Below are 26,075 nucleotides of genomic sequence, written 5' to 3' on the forward strand. Positions count from 1 at the left end.
CCCTATCAAGTACAAAGGAATAAAGTTTTGCAACTTAAGTTCATTTTTTTTTTCAAAATTGAAATTGCTAGTGATAAAGGGACTTTATTTTTTTTCCTCAAAAAATGAAGTTTCCAAATGAGTAGTGTTCATTATCTTTCATGGAAGCCAAGTGAGAAGGGTTCTTCCGTATTATTCGTTCCTTTCCACTTCTATTCCACTCCTACTTAAAATTCTTAGCAGGAAAGGTCTTAGCACCCTCTTTCAGTCAATTTGCCTATATAACCTCTGCCGTTTCTGCAAAGGCTAACTTATTGAAATATTTCCTACTTCAAAACATTTATTAAAAGCAAGAAATGACTGTCTCGACCTCCTTCCAATTAAAAAAAAAAAAGTCAGAATTGTAGACCATACGTTTGACACTTGAAGAAAGGGGGTCAAAACTGTGGCCCAGGGAGGCTACATTGCTTGCCCTAAATCACAGAATTAAAGGCAGACAGAACTAGAAATTATGCATTATTAAACATATGTTAAAGCTCTAAAAGTGTGATCCCAGTCTTTCCTCAAACATGCAAATTTGTAAATGAATCATCAAACACACAGTCTCCCCTACCCTCACAAAGGCTGCTTTCTAACTCCTAACAGGAACTGCCCACATGTAAAGCCTCCTCTCATACCTAACCCTTCCTTCCTTCCCTAAGAGTAGGCTCATGACTATCCTTTAAACAGCTAGTATTCAACAACATCGCTAAGTTAAGGGGTGGGTTGTTGTTTGTTTTGTGAAGGTAGGGGGAGGTACAAACAGGAAAAATTATGTGCTCAACCACCACACCATTTCTATAAGAAAGTACCTTCCAAGTACCAGACAACTAACTTACATATTTTTAGAAAACAAATACTATACACTTTACTTGGGGACTGCCTACAGAATAAATTTTATTTTGAAAGAGACCACTATACTGTCCCAATAATACTGCAACGATCCTACAGATCACTGCATAATAAAATTCCTCAATTTCCCCTGCCAGCTTACTTATCAAACCAAGTCTTCTTTGTAGGAACTCCAGGCTCCCCAGAACCAATGGTTCTTTTCCTTGACTCTGAATCCACTACTATCCTCATACTGCTTTTGTTAGGAGGCTTTTCTGTTTGAAACAAAAGAAAAGAAAGCATAGATTAATATCTTCTGTGAATCGTAGCCACCTCCTTAAATCTGCATTAAAAACAAAGTTCTGGATTTTTGTCCAAATATACATTTTAGAAGAAACAGAAATATATGTACATCTAAATATAGTCATCTAAGGAATTTTAACTTATTTTGAATTCCTTTCACACTTAACTGAAGAATAATCAGTAATTCTCATATGTCAAATTAATAATAAATAAACCATTTTGGGGCTCTGAGTTTATAGTTTTGAAATTAAATGCACAATCTACAAGATTTAAAATTTAACACTAGTCTAGTAACCTTAAGACTCAATAACTTGGAGTTGTGACTGAAATGAGTTGCTTATTTAAATATCAGCATATTAACATAATAAAATCATGTTAAATTTAAAAAGGTAAAGATTCAACATTGAAATGCAGTGCAAAAGAGCTGTAAATATGTGCTACTTTCAACATTTTACATACACTTAGATGGAGTTTGACAAACACAAAACTACATTTAACCTGTTATTCCCAAATGATGCCAAAGTTTAAAACATGCTAACCTTAGTCCACACGGAAAAAATATATTTTAAAATTCCTTTCGTAAAAGATGGATAAATTGGTTATATAACTCCTATTCTGAGTATTTCTAAACATATAACTAACCAAAAGAACTTAGGATCTGTTTCAGCACAATCTCTCTCATGACTACCACTATAATCTCCATGCAGCAGATCCTCCTACCAAATCTGTTCTTCCTCCCAATGAATGATATTATCATCTGCCCAATTATCCAAAACAGAAACCTGGTGTCTTTCATTTCACCTTCTCCATTACCCCCATTCTAAGTCCCCAAATTCAATAAGTTAAAGGTGTTGTCAACTCTTTCCACTAAACTTAAATCTCTTACTTCCCACTGTTACTGCCCTAGTCTAGCTACTTATCATCTCTTTTCTAGAATTTTTCAAACGCCTTTAATTGGCCTCCTATCTCCCCGCCCCCATATCCCTTACTCCCTCTGTTTCTAATCAAAAAGATCTTCCAGTTTCACAAAAGTAGCACAGGATATATGTGCTTTATCGACCCCTTTTTTCTGGCTAACTCTGACTTATCCCACATCTCTACAGCAGATCAGGTGGAAACATCCAGTATCTGGCACTGCAGGCATTCACAGTGCAAGTTGTAGTTTCTTTGCTGAGTGGTACCTTCACAGGACCAGTTCTGCAACAGAATTTCTGGCCTTATTCCTGCCTCCCAAACATGTTCACTAGCCCTTTTAAAGAGTCTTTGAGCTATCCAATATCCTTTTGTACTTTAATATGTTCTTTATCGGAAGGTTCACCAAGAAAGGCAGGGATGTGTTGGCTCCAACTCATCTGTATTCTCTCACTCATATTCTCTTTCATTGTTATTTATTTAAAAGAAGGAGTGTCAAACACACAAAAGCAAGTTCCTCTTGATATACAATTAGTAAATGTGTCTATTAGTTGTATTTACTGTGTTTTCCCCGATATCTTTTTAATAAATTGTTTTTCTGCTTAACGTTTTCAGCACTGGTTTTGTTGATGGCAAATGAAAAACCACTTAGCCCTTCTTCCTACCTATCTATATACAGTCAAGGGAGTGTCTATCAAGTTCTCCACTGCCTTAGAAATCTAGAAAGTACAATTATCAGGACCTCTAAGTCACTTTTTTGATTCCAAGGCATCAAAAGGCCTAAAGTTTTTTCATTTGTTTAGTAACAATAATCTCCTATGAAGTTGAAAGTATGAAGCATAAAAATATAGTTATCACATAATAGTCTGTGACAAATGTAAATGAGGCCATCTATAGGCTATTAGAAATGTATAATAATTATATAATGAACAATATTATAAACTTTTAATTATGTATATGTCACAATCCAGGCCAGTAAATTTCAAACCAAATGGGCAATAGATGAGAACATTTTGAGGGGAGGAAGACTGAAAACAGATAAGGCAATAGAAGTACAGGTAATCCTCAATTTAAATGGTTTGCTAAATCAGTTGTCTGGTACATAAAAACAATGTTATTAATGGAAAATATATTCCTAAACCAGCTTACAGAAATAGTATATGATGTATCTAAAGAACTTTAAAAAGTACTAAAATAATCATTATGTATAATGATTCTATGAGAAAAGGCATTCAAATTTCTAAGTAGGCATACCAGACATTTATATCTCAATAGAGCCATTTCCTATAACTTGTAACTACATGCATGTGGAGCTGAAATTACCATAATTCCAACTTCTATATGGTAAGATTTATGTGCAAGGGGTTTAATCCTTCTGTCTTCTCTCAATCACCAGCAAAAAACTGTCCTAGATTTGGGATGGGTCTAATAAATGTTGATCTATAGTGGCATACATTTATGCCACTCCAAAGCAGCAAGGTAAGAAAGAGATGATTTGATGTCAGAGGTTCCAGTAAGAGCAAGGAATACTGGTATAATGAAAAGAAAATGAGTGCTAAGTAGTGACCCAAAGAAGGAAGCGGTTTTCTCTGAACTAGTCAGGTAGGAGACACTCAAGGGATGAGTAAATACCATGAACAGCCATAATCTTAAGTGGCTACTTTTCAATTACAAACAATCTTATTTCCCTTACATAAAAATTGTTAAGAAACCTTTTTTCTATTGCTGTTATTCATGAAAGTCATTAGAATGTCTCAAGGAGACTTTAAAAGGTGTGGGGGGAAAGGGACATCCACATGAAATGTTGTCCTGTGATCTCACAGGATATAAATTAAAATGTTCCTCACTCCTCCACCACAGAACACTCAAAGTAGATGCTCAGAATCTGACAGTTTCTAATGAACAAACAAAAAACGTGTAAAGTGTAAGTAAACACAAGTTTACTAAACCACATTAGGTACAGACTGTTACTTATTTAAACAAGTTGGACTTTTATTCACAACTGACAATGCATGACTTTTTTTTTTTTTTTTTTTTACTAGAAATAAAAGATGGCAAGGAAAGATTGGAAAGAAAATGGGATTTAAAAGTTAGTTGAAGTAGTTAGGAAAAAAGATATATTTTTATTGGCCTGTATCATATTTTCTATAATGTCTGACAACATTGCTCCATCTTTCAAATTAATGTGAACTCTCCCTCCTCTGAACCTCTGTATCAGTTTGCACCTCTGTATAGCACTTTTCCTGCCCTGGCTTGTGGACCAGTCTAAATTCTACCTTCTTCTTCCATTTAGAAATTATACCAAAAAGTCTGTCTCCTCTAAGAAAATTTTAAAAGCTAACAAGTCACTTTCTAAAATATAATTCTTTTTGCTTAAAATATTATAAGCAAACCAGTGTCAAATTCTAACATGTCAAAAGCAAACAAAAATAAAATATGTATCAAGCATTAAATTTGTACAGCTAATTTCATTATCTAAACTACAAAAGAATTTATCTTTAGGAATTAAAGCATTATTCTTAAAGAGTTTAAATGAACCAATTAAGACTACAAATGATAGCATATACCCCCAAAGAGCTAAAAATAAGGACTTTGGGGAAATTCCTTTCCCCTTGGATGACAGAATAAAATGTCACCAACACCACAAATAGGGTACCACACATTACCTTTTCTCTCATGTGAGACCAAAGGATCAAAGGAACAAACATAATCATCATCTCTTACTCAACCCCAATAAACACAGGACCTACTGTTCTTTTTAAATGCTTTGCCACTCTTGACATTATGAAAATGATAAGAAGAAAAGATTCATCATAGTACCTCTGGGTGGCAAATCCATATCCCCTGATGTTAGTCCTATCAAGTTAGGCCTTTGCGCATGCACTCTGTGTCGATACATTGGTCTGGAAGTGTTTGTTATGCTTGGGGCTTCAGGATTGTAGCCATCTGTGTCATATGTATCTGGTAATACAAAAACTGCAATTAAAAAACAATTATAAAACTCTGCTTGGTAATTTTTTTATATTGATAATAGAAAAAGTCAACTATGTAACATATTACTAGTTCATAACTAACATGTATATATAGTTTTTAAAATAGTCTTATAAAAATTAAATGTTATTAAAAACTTAGTTTTTTAAAAAGTGTAACTGAGAACTTATATTTAATGTGCAGTCACCATGTCTACATTTTATTCCATATAATTTTAGTAAGAAAAATAGACTTGATAGAGCAATTCACTCTCTAGACACTTTTAAATTCCTCACCTAAAACTCTTCTCTAAACTATATTACATTATTAATACAGAGAGGGTCAAAACTGCACCTGCAGTAAAAAGAGAGGGTGGAGCAGGAGGAGGCTGGTGATGGATGCCAGTTGTTACCACAGTAGGAACAGAGCTGGTTGCAGAGTTTGGGGGAGCATCCATGCCAGATGGTTGCAAAGGAGGAAGTGGAGGTGGTGGTCCTGTCAAAACCAAAGAATAAGAAATATCATCTGAAAGCAAACAAATAAAATAAGTTATTGTATAGCCAAACGTGATATTCTCCTTTAGCAAATTATAATATCTACAAACACCAAGCTCTTACAACTATATGAGTTTTTCAGAGTAAAATATTCATTTAATGTATTCCAAAACAGGTTTGTCTTAAGCTATAAAGGACTACAGAGAACTGGGATTCATCAGTAACATGCATAATTCAGGGCCACCCTAAACCACAGTAAACCATAGGTTTGGAACAGCCTGAAAAATAAGTATATTCCAGATGGGAGCATCTTACTCTTAGTTTCTAGCAGGCATCTACAGGATTACTTTAGATACTTTTAACAAAAACAGGCATCAAACTATCAACTTTTATAAAAGACTACGAATGGATAGATAATAAGTATAGGCAAACATATTTACTTACCTGTGACAGGTGGTAGACTGGGTGGTAATGGGCCTGGCGGTGGCACTGGGGGTCTCAGATTCACAGGTGGGGGTGTAAGAATTGGTGGTGGTGGAGGGAGTCCAGGAGGAGGTGGTCCTTCAACAACAGGAGGCTGTGCTGGGAAAGGCAGCATACCAGGAAGATTGACATCTTCTACAACTACCGGGTCACTTCCATGATCAAAAGGGCACATGTCTCCTCTCATACAGAAACCCTTTTCTGTGAGGAAGAACAATTAGAAAGAAATATGAAAAGTGCTGGACATATACATTTTCTCTAAGTTAACAAAAGTGGAGATATTTTAAAATAGGAATATTTTTAATACTGGGCAAGTATAAGTAACCATATCACAAGAGCTACCTACTCATTTCCAGTAATATAAAATACATATTAAGTGAAAATATAGCTAACATACCCACTAAAAAATATATCACCAAATTAAAATGAGTATACCCAGCTAGCAACATGATACAGCTTTAATACAGTTTACAAAACGTTTACAGTAAAATCTTAAAGAGTCTTCAATTCATTAATAAAATGCTTACATAGGTGATATTCACATTTCTAGGTTTTACTTACATGCTAATAACCACTGATTTCTAAAGAAGTTTTGTCAAGAATGTTTCAGTAGCCAATTCCCTGGTAGGTAACTCAGTAGATATTACTCTTGTTTGGCAAATTCCAAAAATCTGTTAAGACTTGGTGCAAATAAACACTATCTTTAAATTGATATTCAATAGTCAGTGGTGACTAATGAAGACTTCAGTAATATACTGAGGAATTCATTAAGTGCTTAAAACTAATTTCCCACTATTTCCAATAGGTTAAGTCTTTGAGTAACTGTGTATAACCTAAATTTACAGAATTTACTCAGCTGGAAATATTAATTCGATACCTCATAAAATAGTTGACAGGCTTACCATCATAGTCTCTACACCGTTTCTTTGGCATTGGTGGTCTTACATACGAGTTATGGTCCACTTGGTCTTCATGAAATTCAGACCAACTTTCGGTAGTATTATTACCATGATGAGTAGGAGCAATTACTGTAATAGTGCTGCTCAAAGTAGGTACTGGGTAGTGGCCAGATGAAATATTAGGTACTGAAGAGACTGGAGTATAATTGTTTTCTAATGCATCTGCTCTATCCAGGTCATATTTAGGTTTTACCAGATCCCTTTCTGCAACAAAATATAAATGACTTATAAAACTACACTCTATTTTTTAAAAAAAAACAAAAGACACACAAAGCTAAGAAATAGATATTGGGTTCGCCAAAAGGTTCGTTTGGGTTTTTCCATAAGACGTTATGGAAAAACCCAAACGAACTTTTTGGCCAACCCAATATTTTTGCTAAACATAGAGAAAAAGTTCAAATTTTACACAATCCTCCTTTTAAAAACTATTCAATGTATAGACAATGTTCCAAGATAAGCTATTTCTTTTCAATATGACCTAAACTAAAAAACCACACATAAACTTGCTGTACTTAATGAGATTTTTGAGTTTTAGTTATAGCAGAGAATTTTTAAATTTTCTTCATTGCAATCTTAGTATGCATAACTTTAGCCAACAAAACAAAGTATACAATTTAAGTATGGTTATTTTTTCTGTGATGAACATTTAGCTGTCATCCATTCAAAGGTCCTAGCATGGCTTTATACACTGAACACTATTTGTTGAAGATGAGAATGGATGTGTAAAGAGGAAGAAAAAGGAGTACATAATAAACACAAAGAAATTAACTGGGCCAAGAAAAGAAAATTTACCAAGGAAAGAGAAAAGACATTAAGGAGATCAGTTAAGTGAAGCAATGTGCAGAAAGGCCATTAACACCTAGATCACAGGGGGAAAAAACTCTAAGGGTAACAGAGAAATACAGGGCTTATACAAAAGCCATAAATATTATTTCCTAAAGACTAAAAGTAACTACACAATAAAGGTCACAAGGGTAGTAAAAATCTAAGTTGAGTAAAGGTGTTTTACTCTTAAGGTGTTTAGTTGTTTTACTGCCTGCAATATATTCCTTTCAATAATACACATTGAAAGAAAAATATGCATGCTGGAAATGAGACACTCTTGTAAACTCACACATCTGAAATGAAAATTTTTAACTGTTTTCACAGTTTTGAGGTCTAACTGATATATGATAACTGAACATACTTAAAATGTACAATTTAATGAATTTTGATCTATGTATACACCTGTGAAACCAAACATCACAATCAAAATAAGGTATATACTGTACATACTCATCACCCCCCAAAAGTATCCTTGTTCCCTTTTATGATCCATCCCTCCTTTACTTTATCCCAGGCAACCACTGAGTTGTTTTCTGTCATCATAGATTAGGCTGCATTTTCTAAAATTCTACGTCTCTATGTCTCTCTCTCTCTCTCTCTCTCTCTCTCACACACACACACACACACACACACACCACTTTTTTGTGTGGCTTCTTTCAGTCAGCATAATTATTTTGAGATTCATGCATTTTCCTGCATATATCAATAGTTCTTTCCTTTTTATCCATTCTATGGATATACCATAATTTCTTCATCCATTCACCTGTTGATGGATGTTTGGATTGTTTCTAGCTTTTGGCTATAACAAATGAAGCTGCCATGATCATCTGTATATGTCTTTGTGTGGAAATACACTCTCATTTCTTTTAAGTAAACACCTAGGAGTGGAATGACTGACTGGGTCATTTGGTAGGTATAGGCTTAACATTTTTAAAATACTGTTCAAGTGTTTTCCAAAGAGTTCCAGCTTATCTCCATCCTCACCAACACTGGGTAGAGCAAGGCTTTTTAATTTCAATCATTCTGATGGGTGTACAGTGGTAATTCATTGTGGCTTTAATTTGTATAAAATAAAAAAATTTAAAGAAATTTTTAAAAAGTATTCACTTGGACACACAAAATACATCAAAACAGAAAAAAATAAAGATAACACTGACAAAATTAAAACAATTTTTAAAACCCTCAAATACAGAATTATTTTCACAATGAAAGCACCGACCAAACTATACATATATGTGGATTATTTACCCCTGCTTCGGGTCCTGCTTCTGCTTCTAGTCCTGCTTCTATCTCTATCCCTGTCACGAAGCCTCTCTTTACTCCAACTTCGACTCCGACTCCTGCTGTAACTGCGACTTCGCCCTCGTCTTCTATTGTACCGGTCTCTGTATGAATCTCTTCGAGGAGGGTTTCGATCATAATCTCTTTTGCGAGAACGATCATCTTTTTTCCTCTCATCACGACTTCTAAAGAAATATATGATCACTTTTATGAAAATATTTAAATGGATACAGGAAAAACTCCAATTAAATGCAAAAGTTCTATTTTATTCTTGTACCATCATGATTCTTTATCCCACCATCAGAATACAAACATAGGAAACTCAAAAAACTCAACATGATCTGCTAAAGTACCCTAAAACCCCTTCTAAGAAAAAAAAACAAAAAAAAAAAACAAAAACCTCTTTTGAAGTCTTCATTTTATACACAAATGCATCTATACATTAAGAGATCTGTACATACGTCCTATTGTATATATTGTCTTGTACACAGTCTCGTACTTATGGGCATATATTACATGCACTGCACTCTAAATGCTTTTGAAGTCTTAATGGGAAAAATAATGTATTTACTCTAAAGGGAAACTTTGGGCAAAAAAGGTCTCACATTAAGACTTCACTGGAATTTGCAGTTAGGAATAAAAATAATAACAATAACTAACATATGCCGAGCACTGTTCGAAATCTCACTTCCAGGACCAACAAATCTCACCTAGATATTCTTGGTAAAAAAGGATCGAGTTACCACTTTCCTAGACCAATAAGAGTAGATATTACTTACCCCTATGTAAAAGAAAATCAAGTCTAAATATTCATATAAAATAAAAGCAATGTCTAAACATTGAACATGGTTCAAAGAATCAATCACCTATTTTCTCTGTATCGGGAGCTTGACTGAGGGGGACTGTGATTTAGCCTTCTAGAAAACTTCTTCTCTCGCTCTTCCTCTTTTGTGATCTGATATACAAAGAAAAATGTGTGCAAGTTTAACAACAGTTATTCCTTGCCATGTTACTGTTTCAATGACTTAACTGATATTAAAATATGAGCAATAGGGTCTTCTTGTGAAAGCATTAAACAAAATAAATTTGTCTTCTAAGTACAATCATTTAATTTAACAATAAAAGACAGGCTTGCTGAAAGTTAAAGTGAATGGTAAAGAAATTCATAAATGCTTATCTTAGATAACAGTAGCAAGAAAAACATTTTAAGCAAGTGTCCTCATTTTACACATCATTAATGGAAAGCCAATTTTATTCCTTCTTTCAAAAGTCCATTCAAGTTTTGGTTTCATGGATTTGATCTGGCACCAAACACATTAGGGACTAAAGGAGAATGCATTAGAACTAACCAAGACATAGAAAAAGAAAACAATACCTGTGAAAATAAACAAACAAGTGAAAACAGTTCTCTAGTTTCTCACAGCAGTATGACAGCTATATATTCCTCTTTCCTACAATTCGTATTATATAATTAATAGAATGCAGCCCTGAAAAACATTCCCTTGCTCAGTGCTACTTTCTCTAGACCAGTTTTCCATGCTGCCCAAAAAACTGGTTCCACAGGACAGTAAGAGGTGTTATTAGAGAAAAAAGGATTCAGCGGATAAACAAATTGAGAAAATATTGAACATGAGCTTCTGTAAATATGATAGGGCTCAAGATTTTGCATGTTTAATAAAAACCCTAAGATATTCTGATGCACACAGTCTACAGATAGCATAAATATGTCCCAGTTTATGCCAGTTGTTTCAGCATTCCTGAGAGCATTCCTGAGAGGTAAAAGCCTCTCACTGTCAAGTGTCCCACACTGGATGATAAATTAAATGGAAATCCTATCAACAGACCAAACTCTGAGAAACAATACTTAAAAGCCTTCTTTTAACAGTTTGCCTTTTTTTTTCTTTCTTGTAAGTACTTTTTTTGTTCTACTCTTCCTACCCATTTCAACCTTCCCCCCTGCAAAAACAAAACAAAACAAAAAAACCCTCCTGATGCACTTTTCCCCCTCAGTTTGCTTCCATGCACTCTTGTAAGTAAGTTAGGTTGACAGACTGTCACATTCCATGGTACCTGCCCAACTGCGAAATTTCACAACACCCACAGTATTTAAAATCCAGACTGCCATCTGACATTTCGGTTCTGAAAGATGAGGGATAAATATCCTTCACAACTGCTCAAGACAACTGTGGTGAAATATTATTGTATCAACAGATGTAAGACTAAGGCTTACTGCTTCTCAAACAAAGAGCCCATGATTTACTGAAGATTTCCAAGAATTAAAATGTAATTTGCAATTATCTGGAAAAAATTCTGGAACTAACCCAGACTTCCATCAATGGGTAAAATTTAAATAAATTATTGTATATCTCTATGTTGCATAAGCAGTTGCCAAGACAATATCCACTATCCCATTCTTCCTTACTAACAGACCCCCTATACCGTTAGGGACAAAACATGCAGTTATAAAATTATTTCTGGTCTTCCTCTGAAGACAGAAGTGATGGGGGTGTCTTATGTATATGTGCGTGTAACTATATACATATACATGTGTGAAAATATGTTCAGATATACAGAGACAAAAATACATTTGAGAATTATATAATACATATGTAAATTACAATACATATCATACATAGGTAAATATTATTATATAACACATACGTAAACACAACAAACATATATTACTTACATAATCTGGAAAAAAAGAGTATCAGGTGAAAAAAAGCCAAAGGCCACAACCACAACCACATCACCCACCACACAACGTCTCAACAATAACAGCAACTATCATTTACTTAGACTACTTTGTGCCACACACTCTGCCAAGTGCCTCACAGACCTTATTTTACTATTCCTCACAACAGCCCTATAATATTTCCATTTCACAGCTGAGTAAACTAAGGGTTGGAAAAGTAGTAATTTCAAGGTCACAAACGGTGGCAAAATTTTAACCCAGATTTGTTTGACCTAAAACTAGGCTAACCATGGATATATTATATTAACAGCTTAATTGTCAACAATTATTTTTGTTAAAATTATAATCTTTAAACATCAAACTGAGGAAATTTGAATTATTATATGATTATTAAACAAGAGTGGTAATCTTGTATGAAAGGTAAACACCTCTTAAAGTATGAATTCATTTCCATTGCCCTGTGAAGGTCCTTTTATTTGACTAGCTTAAAAATAGTCCCCTACAGGGCTTCCCTGGTGGCGCAGTAGTTAAGAATCCGCCTGCCAATGCAGGGGACACGGGTTCGAGCTCTGGTCTGGGAAGATCCCACATGCCACGGAGCAACTAAGCCTGTGTGCCACAACTACTGAAGCCTGCGCGCCATAACAAGAGAAGCCACTGCAATGAGAAGCCCGTGCACTGCAACAAAGAGCAGCCCCAGCTGACCACAACTAGAGAATGCCTGCGTGCAACAAGGAAGACCCAACACAGCCAAAAATAAATAATAAATAAATAAATCTATTAAAAAAAAAAAAATAGTCCCCTACAAAATGCAGGTAGGCAGAAGCAAACAGATCTGACAATCTAACTATTTTCATAGAACACAGATAATAAGAGTCCATACCTACAAGATACTGTGCAGAAAAGAGTTAAAAGCACTCCTGAGACTGCTATCTTTAGAAAGACCTGCTGATAAGGTAAGCCCTTAGCTGGCATCTGCAAACACCGATTTCTGGAAGGTTCCCATCATTCCCTGATAACAATAGCTCACTATGCCTAAACTGTCTGGATAAACAATATGGTCTATGCTGAACATCTGCTTTCCTCCTCAGAGTCTGGAATTTTCGTACATACTAGGCTGAAGATGCCTATGTAACCAGCCCTAAATAAAAACCCTGGGCACTGTGTCTCTAATGAGCGTCCCTGGTTCACACATGTTGTCACTACTTGTTAAGTGCATCTTCTTTGACTCCACTGGAAGAAACCTCTGGAAATCTGTTCCTGTTTTTCCCCAGATTTTGCACCATACACTTTTTTCCCTTTGCTGCTTTTGCTTTGTATCCTTTCAATGTAAGAAATCATAGCCATGAGTATGACTATATGCTCTGAGTTCTGTGAGTACTCCTAGTGAAATAATCAAACCTGGAGGTGGTCTTGAGGACTCCCAACACAGATACAAGAAATAAAACTCAGTTTAATTACTCCAAATATGTTTTTAAAGAACATGTAAAGTTTAACACAAATTCTTACCTCTTCTTTTTTTATATCTTTTTCTTGGTGCTGAAAAAATTCTACCTTTAAGCTTCCTGATGATGGCTGCTCTGGAGGAGGTAGATAACTCTTTGTATTCACAGCATCAAAAAGTTTTTCCACAAATATCTGTGTCTCTAAAAATAAAACCAAAACCAGCATAGATTAAAAAACATTTGCTGAGATATTTATTCTCTACTTCTCCACATCAGTATGATGAAATATGCCTTGAGTTTTATAAATCTGAAAACTATACTAAGACCAACAGCTTCCCAACCAGCGTGCTATGGCACAAGTCCCATGGTAATACTGATCCATTCAATTCTCAGGATGCTGAGGGCTAGAATGGCTAGAGCCTCTGGGTCAGTCGCTCCCAGCCATCACTAGTCTCCATGTATCCTGCCTAGTGTGCCAAACAGAAATATTATCATTACCTAGATGCTGGCAAGGTGAAAAAATTTGAGAAGCACTGTGCTAGACAACATCCAAAGTAGGTTCCTAAGCAGAACTATCTTTCAGTCATTTTCTTAATCTCTTAAGAAAAAAATAACAGCATTCTTTAAGAATGAGCATATGGATGTTAATGACAGAAAAGAATTCCATTCTAAATGAGCTATGGATATAATCAGTAATAATACTATTTGTTCAACGTTGTTACAGTTACTGTCTGTCTCTTACTGAACTCCTTTAACACTCTCTGGATCTTATTTTAAATAACTTTTTAAAGTAGTATTTTTAAACCAAAGATCTTACCTTTTTGAAGAAATACATCCAGTTGATCAATACATAACGCCTTTAACTCTTTTTCACTTTTGTCTTTCTTTACCAAAGCAAGAACATATTTTGCCAGGGCTGATGGATCTGCGTCACAGCTGAAGAAAAAAGCAATGTTGAAGGAAATTTAACCATAAACAATTGCACATTCTACAAATTCCAGTTACAAACTAATAGCATGATAGTTAAATGAGTTAATATATGTAAAAAAGCATCTGGTTCATAGAAAGCAATGAAGAAATATAAGTTTCTCTCCCTTATCTTAATATGCTTTAACATGGTATATATAGTCATCATTCAGTATTCTGCCAAATACACACTAATACATGTATTAAAGATTCAGTAGGCTCTATTATTAAAAAAAGAAGTTATAACAAATTATAAACAATACCAAAACATCAAAAACTAATAATTAGTGTGGTACCAATAAAAATACCAAGAGTCTATTCTCCCCCAGAACAAGGTAAATAATGGTCAGAAAATCCCTGAAAAAGAGGACAATAAAGGGAAACTTGAAAACATACCACACAATACAGAATTTTAATGAAAGAAAAGCAAGTTTAGAAATAGACCCAAATATATATAGAAACATAAATTTTATAAAGGTGACATCCAAGTCAAGGAAGAAGGGATGAACTACAAAATAAATAGTATTGAGAAAACTTGGCAGCTGTCTTTCTAAAAAATTAAGTTGGACCCATAACTTATTCCATATACCACAGTAAAAACATGAAACCATTGAAGTTAGAAGAAAACAAGAAAAAGTTATTTTACAACTCTGGAGTAATGAAGACCTTTTGAATTATGACAGAAAATCCATATATTGCAAAAGAGTAATTTGATTATACAAAAAGAAGCAAAAACTTAAGAATGTAAAAAAGACTTAAAAGTCAAATGAAATACTAAACAGAAAAAGAAATAAAAATGATTCTTAAATATGAGTAAAAATAGAACATCATCCATAAGAGAAATTCAAACTTAAGCTATACTGAAATATCATTTTTCTGTTATAAAGTTGATAAAGTCTAAATATATGGAAACATATTCTGGAGGCAAGACTATAGGGAAAAAATCAGTTTTCATACATTATTGCTGCTGAGAGTAAACTGGTAGCTCCTAGGGTATGGCAGTAAAAAGATCACAAATGCAACTGACCCAGCAATTCTACTTCAATGAATTAACTTTACAGATATACTTCCATGTTCAAAATGACATGTGTACAAGTCATTCAGTGTCACACTGATTGTAAAATAAAAAATCTGCAACTATCCACTTACAGAGGACTGGAAAAAGAAAATATACTAAATCTACACAGAGAATGGCATACAGCAAAAGGACAAAAAAGAATGAGGAAGTTTTCATATCATGGAGAAATTTTCCTATAAGTTTAAAAAGCAAGATAGAGAAAAAACTTGTATAGTGTATTACCATTTGTGTGGGGAGAAAAGGAGATTATATATTTGGGTTGGCTTATGTCTGAATAATGAATAGGTGTAAGTATAAACAAGTAACTATGGTTATTTGTTGATGGGGGTAGGGAGTAGGAAGTGAAAAAGAAACAGGGTCAGGAGGGAAGAGGGAAAGTTTTTGATGCCCAAACCATGCCTATCCAGTTGCTAAAAAGCAGATAATTGTTTTTCAACTAAGCTAAAGTTGTTACCTATTTAATTAAAGATCATTTTACAAGTTAGGGTAAATAATAATAAAATAATAGCAATAGGGGCTTCCCTGGTGGCGCAGCGGTTGCGCGTCCGCCTGCCGATGCGGGGGAACCGGGTTCGCGCCCCGGTCTGGGAGGATCCCACGTGCCGCGGAGCGGCTGGGCCCGTGAGCCATGGCCGCTGGGCCTGCGCGTCCGGAGCCTGAGGCCCGCATACCACCAAAAAAAAAAAAAAAAAAAAAAAAAAAAAAATAGCAATAGCTAAGCACTAACATTTACTGAACCCTCATTTGCGCCATGAACAGTGCTCCACACTTTACATTCTACATTTAGTTCTCATTTTACTGATGAAACTGAGGCTCAGGAAAAAGCTAAGCAAACTGCCCAAGACTACATGTAAATTAGTAACAGAACCAAGATTTAAACCTAAATTTCTTACTCTAAAGTCTGCTCTCTTAACCACTACACCAAATTGCTTCTTACAACGAGCTACCAGATCTCCAATTTACTTACCGCTACAAACATCTAGTTACAGCCACCAACTCCCTATCCATCCTAGTAAAAGCCCCCTACAATACCTCCCTTAGTTGCTGTCCAAGGCACACTTCCTCTAATTTACTTCCTCCTGTACTCTCCCCTCAGAGTCCACTATTTCAAACAACCTCTAAATTCCTCAGCCACGTTTGCCTCACTTTCTTTCTACTCTTCTTCTATGCCACCAACTTGGCAAAATCCCAACTTAGAATCCACCCCCAGCTTAGATTTAACTTCCTAGCTTCTCTTAGTTTCATGCCAGTAACATAAATAATGCTCAGTAAATTAAATTTTCAAAGGATACTGATGACACAAAAAGACTTACCAACCACGGTTTTAAAAAAAAAAAGACAAATACATTAGGGAATTACAGTAGGGAGAGATGACTACAAATGAGGGGGAGAGACAGTATAACCTAATAGTTCATTTGAGGAAAAACAGATACATACGTGATACATGACATCCTTCAATCCATTTTTATCGCTCTTTATTGTAACAACTATTAGCAATTTTAACTCTAACAATACTAAACACAAAATAGAAATTCTACATGTTCTACCAAAAGTTCAAATGCTAGAATATTAATAAGGAACTTATACACATTAAAGCTAGAAAATACTTTAATACATTTAACAAAAAGTCTTAATTCCTATACATATCTGGAATGTAACAGTTTTACAGAATTATAGCAGTAACATGTCACTGAATCAAAAAGTACATCTTAAAGACAATGGACAGCTTTGGCTGCACAGTAGAAACACCTATGGAAAATCTGACTGCAAGTGAATCAACAGGTCTAATACAACCATCTGCATTTTGCTTTGTTTATTTTATAAGAGCTGTACAGATAAGTCTGATACAGTATCAGAGTTGAGAATTACTCTATTAAGGAACTAGTACAGCATTTATTATATAATGTTAAGATTCCTTAATTTACATCTTCGTGGTGACTGTGTCTTCAAACTCTTCAATCTTCCCTTCAAAAGGCAGAGCCCAATTCCCCATTCTTTGAGAGTAGGCTCAATTTAGTGCCTTGCTTCTAAACAAATAGAATATGGCAGAAGTGATGGTGTCTGACGTTTAAGGTCAGACACCATCTAGGTCATTTGCAATTATATATTCTAGAGAAATCAGCTGCTACGTTTCAAGGACACTCAAGCAGCCTTACAGAGAGCACCATGTGGCTATGAAATGAGGGCTCCAGGGAGGACTAAGGTCTCTTGCCAAGAACCATATGTGAATGAACATGGAAGCCAATTCTACAGACCCAGTGGAACCTTGAAAAGACTGCAGCACTGACCAAAAGCTTGACCACAATCTCATGAAAGACTCAGAGCCAGAAATACCTAGCTAACTTGCTCCAAATTTCTGACCCACAGGAATGATATATGTCATGAGATGATAAATGTCTGCTGTGCTACTAAGTTAAGTTTCAGGGTAATCTGTTAGTAACTGTATATCAACTTTTCTCATAGATCTATTTCCATTTGTTTACAAAGACTTGAAGTGGGTTGTAACCTAAACAGGAAATAAAAATTCATTTCAATGGTACATGAGATTTTTTAAACACTTTCTCTTTGAAATTTATTTCAATATATTTATTTATACCAACAATTTTTAAATGCAAAGTGATTTGTGGTAAGTTAATTTTTTCATGTTTATCACAATGAGCATTATTAAATAATGCTAATATCAATAATGCTAACATTAATATTGTGCATTAATATTAAATGCACAATATTAAAGATAATATTCATGTTGGTAATTTTGTGAGAAAAATTTTAGAGCCTGCTTTTCACTTAATTGCTAGTGAAGATGATGATATGACTCCAGAGACAATGGGCCATGAATTTTCCCATTTTTCTGAAACACCGATTAAACAAGGAATTTCCTTTAGCAAAAAGTCCACAGATAAGGATATAGGAAAGAGCTGGACAACAAACTCAAAGAAACTGGAGAGGCTGGGGTCAGCCTCTGTGATGAAATAAGCATGAAGAAATGGGACAATAACCTCATGATGTATCTACAGATACACTTATATCTGGCAATCTGGTAACACTGCATGAGAGACCATGAAACAGTACTTTTTCATGTTAGGTAACCTGAATAAGCACAATCAACTAAACATTAACCTAACTAGACACCAAGCTGAACATACTTCAGTTTACTGGAAATCGCTGTGATACCTAATACTATCACTGTGTTATGCAGTTTTATTGCAACTACTGTTAATGAACAAATTCAGAATCTCTACATTGTGTCCAAATGCTATAGTTTGATTGAGCATTGGTTGATTGTTGTGGTGAATTTTCAACTTAATAACAGCCTTTCTAATAAGTGTCACTTTACATTTTTCTTACTTAAACACCAAATCTATTCCATTCCCTCCATTATTTTTAAACAGGACACTTTAAAAGTGAATTAAAATGTTAGCAGCTAAAAATGTGGAGAAAGACTTTTGCGATTTTTTAAAAATTATTGTGGCCTAGAATACAGCTTTATAAAACAGCAAGATAAATTCCTGAACAATCTTTGCTCAACATCTTCTATTAGAAGCAATTCAAACCAAATCAAGAACCAATAAAAGCCACAACAATCATAATGAATTAACTACCATACAAAAAAATGTTAAATACTTAAAAGTCTGAAAGGCAGATTACTTTTTAAAATTTGTTATGACTGCAAATTACATAGTAGAAGCAAGGTTTACAATTTCACATTTAACAACAGAACAGGTAAATATGCATTTGGGAGGTAATTTTTCTTAAGTCCTACAGGAAGCCACTTCATTTTTATTTTAATAACTTTTGAAAACAAAAAAAGGTATGTAGGGGCTTCCCTGGTGGCGCAGTGGTTGAGAGTCCGCCTGCCGATGCAGGGGACACGGGTTCGTGCCCCGACCTGGGAAGATCCCATATGCTGCGGAGCGGCTGGGCCCGTGAGCCATGGCCGCTGAGTCTGCGCGTTCAGAGCCTGCACTCAGCAACGGGAGAGACCACAACAGTGAGAGGCCCGCGTACCGCAAAAAAAAAAAAAAAAAAAAGGTATGTAGTTACAAACTATAGCTAAGTAAAAAATAATTTGAACCACAGAAGTTTAATAATATACCAAAATGTTATGGATCAGGGACAAAAGGCAAACTGTGTGTTCTCTTTTCTATTTATCTTAAAAGTACCAATGCTACTTCATCTGAACATCTAGCAATAATAACCTGCTATGCAAAATTAGTGAAGTAAAAATGTTTAAATTACTGAATCAAAAGAAAATTATATTCTGAGAGTAAGGGGTAATTTTTAAAAACTGTCTCCATGGTAAGCAAGATTGTTCACGAGGTACTTTACTACACCAGTTGGTACCGCTGATGATAGGTTTGTGATTTGAATGACACATTATCTTGTCAAAGCTAGTCTTTACCCTCTGCTACACTGCCAGCATTCTAGAAACATGTGAAAGAAAAGTGGAGCTGAAATCTTCTTTCAGATAAGGGAAAGAGAAAAAAAGAATCAGATTTTGAAAATGTTAAGGACAAAGAAATAATACTGAAACAGTGACAAACTTCACTCCTACCTTAGAAAACAGGCTGAATTCCCACTAAGGCTCTGTTCCATAAGTACTTCTAAGCCCAGAAAAAACATAATCTGCCAATGAAGTACAATTCTGACCACAGAGTGCTCCAACTTCAATTACCCTTCCGTGTGTGTGTTGGGGGTAGGAGGGTGAGAGCAGTGAGGGGATAGAAGGAGGGGAGCAGGGAAAACCCAAAGAAAACCAGAAACTACAAAATAAAGAAGACATGGCTTACACCAATAGCACTGTGGAAGGTGGGGTGAAGGGGAAGCAACTAAGTATTTCAACTTACAAAAGTCAAATGAGATAAAGCGTTGAAATGGAGGAAAACAAATCATAACCAGAGAGGAAACAGTGCAGCTCTCCCGTGCAGTAGGGAGTGCCACTGCTTTCACTTCTAGGTGCCACCTTTTATAAATATATAAACAAAGTCAAACATTCTTAGAAAATGACCAGAATGGTAAATGGATATCATTATCAGATAACTTGCTAGGGATTCTTGTGTAGGGAGGAGCCAGACAATACACACACAGAAGGCATTCTAATATAAACAAGTGCTCTGAAGAGAAAAAATGCCAGGTAATGGGATAAAGTATAGAAGAAGAGGAATGAAGAGAAAAAAGGAGGAAGAAAGAAAAGGGAGGGAGGAGAAGGAATGAATGAGGAGATCCTAGATAAGATTATCAGGTAAGGATATTTAAACAGGGTCAGAATTTAAATAGGGAACAGAACGTAGTGCAAGCAAGCTTTTTGGCTTTCTGGAAAAAGGTCAGCCCAGGCAGAGGGAACCAACAGAAAAGGGCTGAGGTGGGTATCTACTGATACTTGACTCATGAGGGATAGGAGTCCAGTGGAATGGAGCAAAGTGCTCCATTCCATCCAAATGTGTCATGCACATTTGGATTTCTAATCTCTCACCTTTGTAAGGATTTAAAATTTACATCAGATCACTATGAAGTCATTCAAACCAATGATTTTAAAGGCAGAAAAATAAAATTTTATCAATCTCTGAATATACTCAGTTAAGGATACAACTAATAATAATACCCCTGAAAAGCATGGGTGAATATCTAAGAGGGTCATTCTCCTCCAGCTATCCTCTGGGGAGGATAGCATAAGCACTAAATAAGTTAGAAAAGCCAAAACAATGCAGAAAATCAAATGTTTTAATAAAATCTCCCAAAAGAACTTAATTTTCTTAAGAAAGACTTCAAAAAACATGAATCAAATAACTGAGTCACTCTGCTGTACAGCAGAGATCGGCACAACACTCTAAATCAACTATACCTCAATTAAAAAAAGAATCACCCCTAGATATAAAGGTTCTAATTAATCTTCCTAACACACTCATCATATTAGTTTTTACTTTTTAATTTAGTGCTTTCAAAATAGTAACGAGACAGTGAAGCAAAAAACAAAAGCTAACACACCAGTACAATATTTCAAAAAGAATTTTGTTTTGTTTTGCCCAAGTTTTTTGGAGGCTTTAGAAATTCAGTGGAAGATAACTGATGAAATTTTACCCAAGCTTCCATTTTCAGTAATCTTGAGAAGGAGGAGCTGGAGGTGGCAGTGGGAATTAAAAATTAAATTTAAATATGTTAACTCAGTCACTTTAGAACACGGATATACACCCACGTCTGTTCCTACCAAATTTTCACTTTATATTCAAGAAAAATATCTAATTTACATCAAAGTCATGCAATTATATTCTGTACATAGAATTACTCTTTTAAAAACCCAAATTCCACTGCAACAAACATACTATATACATTGAAAAATTCAATTACCATAGTTTATTATACAGTTTCATCCAATTCAAAAAAAGAGTAAAACACAGATTATTTGCATGTAGTAAGTAGTTACAGCAAAGGTTACTCATAAAGAATTATTTATTACATACCCACTTTATTCTACAAAATAAAATGACCACCACAAAATAAGCATATGTAAACGTGATACATCCATGAGCATCACATGAACCACTTCTTATCACTGCACAAACTTAGCACAAAACATGTAATTATAATGCTGAAAACTATTCAGTTAGTTCCTTCATTCTCTTATATTACCCCCAAGAAATGGCAGGAATTCCTCCTTACCTTGAGAGCAGTGGTTCTCAAACTTTTTGGTCTCAGAATCTTTTTACACTTTAAAAATGACAGAGGACCCGGAAAAGCTTTTATTTAAAAGCCAGTATTTACCATATTAAAATTTAAAAATGAGAAAATTCTAAATTATTTCATTTAAAATAACTAAATAAATCCATTATGATTTAACATAAATACCTGGGGGCGGGGGGCAGGAGGAGTAATCAAAAGGAGGAACTTATTGATATAAATAAATGGGAAGTCCAATAGCAGGACTGACTTTAGGCATAGCTGGATCCAGGAGTTCAAATGATGTTACCAGGACACTCTCTTTCTATTCTGCTTTCCTTTGAACTTGCTTTATTTTGAGGCAGGCACATGTGGCAACAAAAATAGCCCTGAGCAGTTCCGGGCTTACATTATTCTGACAGCTAGTGAAGCCAGAGAAAACAGCCTCCCCTCTCTCCCAGAGCATCATATTGGTCCTTGAAAATGACTGACCTTCTCCAGTTTGAGCTATACCCCCACTGAAAGGCAGGGATGGGCAGAGCTCGATAACTAATAGCCTCACCTGAAATTAAACACAGGAATCCCCTGCTTTTCAAAATTTTGCTTTATGCCCCTTTGTGAAGCTTTTACAGAAGACCTACATTGGTAACCACTAACCACAAGAAATTCAGAAAGGATTTTCACTTTTATGAGAAAAGGCAAAAAAACAAAAATAGTGTCCAGCATTTGTTTTGTAGCAAGTTGTATAGAGGTAGCCCGTATCATGAGTAGCCAGAGTGGCACTGCCCAGATCCTTTCCCAAGAACTACACTGGGCATCTCAGCATCAAGCCGCCATAGCTTTGAACTGTGTCTGTAAGCATCTATGTTTTATCTCAATTTATTTTGTGCATCCATTGACAAGATGTGTCCTAAAGTAACTGCTTCTTCACTTTACGCCATTTCAGCTTACAAAAAGTTTCCAGGAACACTCTACTTTCAGGTATCAGGGGAAACCTGTACCCTATATTTTTTTGTGAATAAAGTTATATTCCCACACCAAAATTAAAATTTAGTAAGAAGATTGACAATGTTTCTTTTTTTTTCTTTTTTTTTTTTTGCAAATACCATTAATGTCTGCCTTAAATAATAGACTGATACTTACATCTACTTTTATATTCAATCTGTTGTGATACCCTGTTTTGGTTGAAATATAAAATCTGGCCTCACACAGGTATACAGTTGGGAAAGTGGGGACCTCACAGACTCCATGAAAGGGTCTCAGGAAGCCCTAGGAATCCTCACACCACATTTGAGAATCGCTGCTTTAGAAGTGATTCAGAAAGTATGTGTTAAGCATCTAATTCAAAGACAAAGTCAGTCTTCACACTCCCAAAGACCCAATAATCAGACTGTATACTGCTCAGTATAAAAAGCAGTAGCCCAAATAGCAAATTGAGCACATACAGGTGTGGTTATAGAATCATGTCATAGAATTCTCTCTTAAAAGAAAAGTGGAACTGCAGATGAAATGCTGATGTGGCAGCCCACAACAAAACTCCATTATTTCTTGTACGTTTTACATTCTAATTCACAGCTGAGAAAGAATCAAATTATCTGGGAAAGGGCTCTGGGGCCTCCAAAGACCACCCCTTCAGTTACTTATATGTGGATTCACATTTACCTAGTTACAAAACAGATTTGAAGCTCTTCATCCCTTCAGTTACTAAGAGACAGGAGAGGCTAGGGAACATTTTCTCTCTTGACCAAGAAAGGGCAGAATTATTCAAAAGAAATAGCACTAAGACTAGAAATGTGAAAAACCTAGTTCTGTCATTCTGTTTTCAACTAAATTCTTACAAACTGTTTCTTCATATATTAAAAAAAAAAAAAAAGTCGGGCTAATGCTGTGTGGCTGTATGGTATACTTCTGGGTTTTTTCTAATATTGCCACAACAGTTTTCTAATACTGCTATCAAGTCATGCTGAAATTTTTTCATTAAAAAGGGGATACTTTTCACCTCACAAATCTCAGGACTAAAGAAACTAAGCTTCAGTTTCCTTATCTGAGAACAGCTGCTCTGCCAAATTAGAAATAATTACAAATAAATATGACAGCAAATAAGAAAGCATTTTATTAACCTGCCAAACACCAAAACAAATGGACCACTAAAGAATGAAATAAAATAAAAATGTGAAGTAATAAGATGCCAATTATTGCCACCCCCTTAGAATAGGTGTTAAAGTCTAGTTACTATATTTTAAGCACTATTCCCTTTCAAATCTATGTTGTCTTCTAAGCCAAACTAACAGCTTTTTCTTGAAGCAGTCTGGTATTAAAAAAAAAAAAAAAAAAAAGCACAGAAATGAACTCCAAAAACCCAGGGGTTTTCAGATTTCTAGTCTGATGTCATCTTACTTTATTCATTAGTTACATAATCCTGGGTTAGCATTTTATTTCTCTAGGCTTCAGTTTTCTCATTTTTAAAACAAAGGTGCTGAACCATACAATCTGACAAAGTGGGTCATTTTTTAGGAATAAGAGGCAAAGCTTTCACCATCATTGCACTCCCCTACTCTCATTCCCAAGAACTTTAACTGAACTTAAAAATAATTCACTGTGTAATCTGAAAAAAAATTTTTTGAAAAAAATTTTTCTCCTCTAGGTCTTTTTCAAAAGCCATAGAATTCCCTTTTCTGAACACTCATGAGCAAAGTTTGAGCCTCTAGGAAGGATAAAGAATAACTAAATTCTACTAGGTAGAAACACTTTACATAATTTTTCTGAATTGCCAGACCTTAAGATCTGCACATATTTCTACCAAGGTTAAAATGTTACTACTGGTGTGCTTGTCTGTTTCAGACTAGGTAACTATGTCTACTTTTTCCCTAGAACCAATCACATTGGTTGAGAAGTATCTACTAATTATCACAGTATGTAATAGCATACTAAGTCAGGGGCATATCAACCAAAACTCACAAAAAAACAATTCTCAGTTTAGGTCAAACCCAATTATTACAAGTACAAAGGTGTGCCAACAAGTTTAAAAAGCTGTCACAGATTCCAAAAAAGGTCAATTAAAAAGCCCACAAGCATTCTGACAAGTCTCTCCTAGTTGCTTTTTCTTCCATATTCTGACTGCTGCAATGGCCCTCATATATATCCAGTACATATGTTCTAAGTATATTACCTCTCTCTTCCTACCTCCTGCCAAAGCCCAAATTTAGGCATTTTACAACTCACTCTTAAAACCAGAATTAAAAAACTATTTAGTCTTCCTTGTCTCCAAAATGTTACAACTTAATCAAATCTCTAAACACCATAGTTTCATTCTTAAAAAGAGATGTGACCAAGTTACTCTGCTACTTTAGTTAACCTTCCCAGTATCCCATAACCTAGTCCCCAAAATGTCCAAACACTTCAACATGGTAATAAAACCTTTTAAATTTGAAACCAACAAAGGCTAGCTGGAGTCAAAAACCTTTTCCTACCCACAATGAATGGTCATAATTCCTCATAGAACATAACTATTCATCCAATTTGGGGCACTCAATGTCATCAGATGCTTCAAAACTTTAACACGGGGACTTGCCTGGTGGCACAGTGGTTAAGAATTTGCCTGCCAATGCAGGGGACACAGGTTCAAGCCCTGGTCCAGGAAGATCCCACATGCTGCGGAGCAACTAAGCCCATGCGCCACAACTACTGAGCCTGTGCTCTAGGGCCCACGAGCCACAACTACTGAGCCTGTGTGCCACAACTACTGAAGCCCACGCGCCTAGAGCCCATGCTCTGCAACAGAAGCCACTGCAATAAGAAGCCCGCACACCGCAGCAAAGAGTAGCCCCCACTCAACACAATTACAGGAAGCCCACCCACAACAACAAAGACCCAACACAGCCATAAATTAATTAATTAATTAATTAATTTTTTAAAAAATTTAACACAATCCAATTTGAGAAAGTGCTTGAAAAACTTTCACAGCCTGGTAAGTACAAGTTTATAAAACAGTTTTCAAAATAAGATCTATCTCTTTCACAGTCTGTTATTATAAAAAATTAAATTTTTTGAAAATGTAAAATAAGTACTTTAGCTATCATTAAAGAAAATATATATGGGCTTCCCTGGTGGCGCAGTGGTTGCGCATCCGCCCGCCGATGCAGGGGAACCGGGTTCGCGCCC

At 35.3% G+C, this 26,075-nt stretch overlaps 1 protein-coding gene across 16 annotated transcripts in view; it reads right to left on the minus strand.

The window, feature by feature from the left end:
- RBM26 (RNA binding motif protein 26) overlaps positions 1-26,075 on the minus strand; it is an 84,393-nt gene that overhangs the window by 43,333 nt on the left and 14,985 nt on the right. For 13 of the 16 annotated variants that reach the window (XM_007114407.3, XM_007114411.4, XM_055089584.1 and 10 more), the window contains exons 2-10: positions 14,034-14,152; positions 13,281-13,417; positions 9,943-10,031; positions 9,044-9,261; positions 6,914-7,174; positions 5,973-6,212; positions 5,389-5,559; positions 4,885-5,025; positions 1,013-1,124 (exon numbers count right to left, since the gene is read on the minus strand). In XM_007114407.3, the coding sequence (XP_007114469.1) occupies positions 1,013-1,124; positions 4,885-5,025; positions 5,389-5,559; positions 5,973-6,212; positions 6,914-7,174; positions 9,044-9,261; positions 9,943-10,031; positions 13,281-13,417; positions 14,034-14,152 (1,488 nt within the window). The remainder of the gene's footprint in view (positions 1-1,012; positions 1,125-4,884; positions 5,026-5,388; positions 5,560-5,972; positions 6,213-6,913; positions 7,175-9,043; positions 9,262-9,942; positions 10,032-13,280; positions 13,418-14,033; positions 14,153-26,075) is intronic. The other 3 variants (XM_007114412.4, XM_007114406.3, XM_007114409.3) reach the window with 1 other exon arrangement.

Source organism: Physeter macrocephalus, chromosome 13 (genome assembly GCF_002837175.3).
Source record: "Physeter macrocephalus isolate SW-GA chromosome 13, ASM283717v5, whole genome shotgun sequence".
Lineage (NCBI taxonomy): Eukaryota > Metazoa > Chordata > Mammalia > Artiodactyla > Physeteridae > Physeter > Physeter macrocephalus.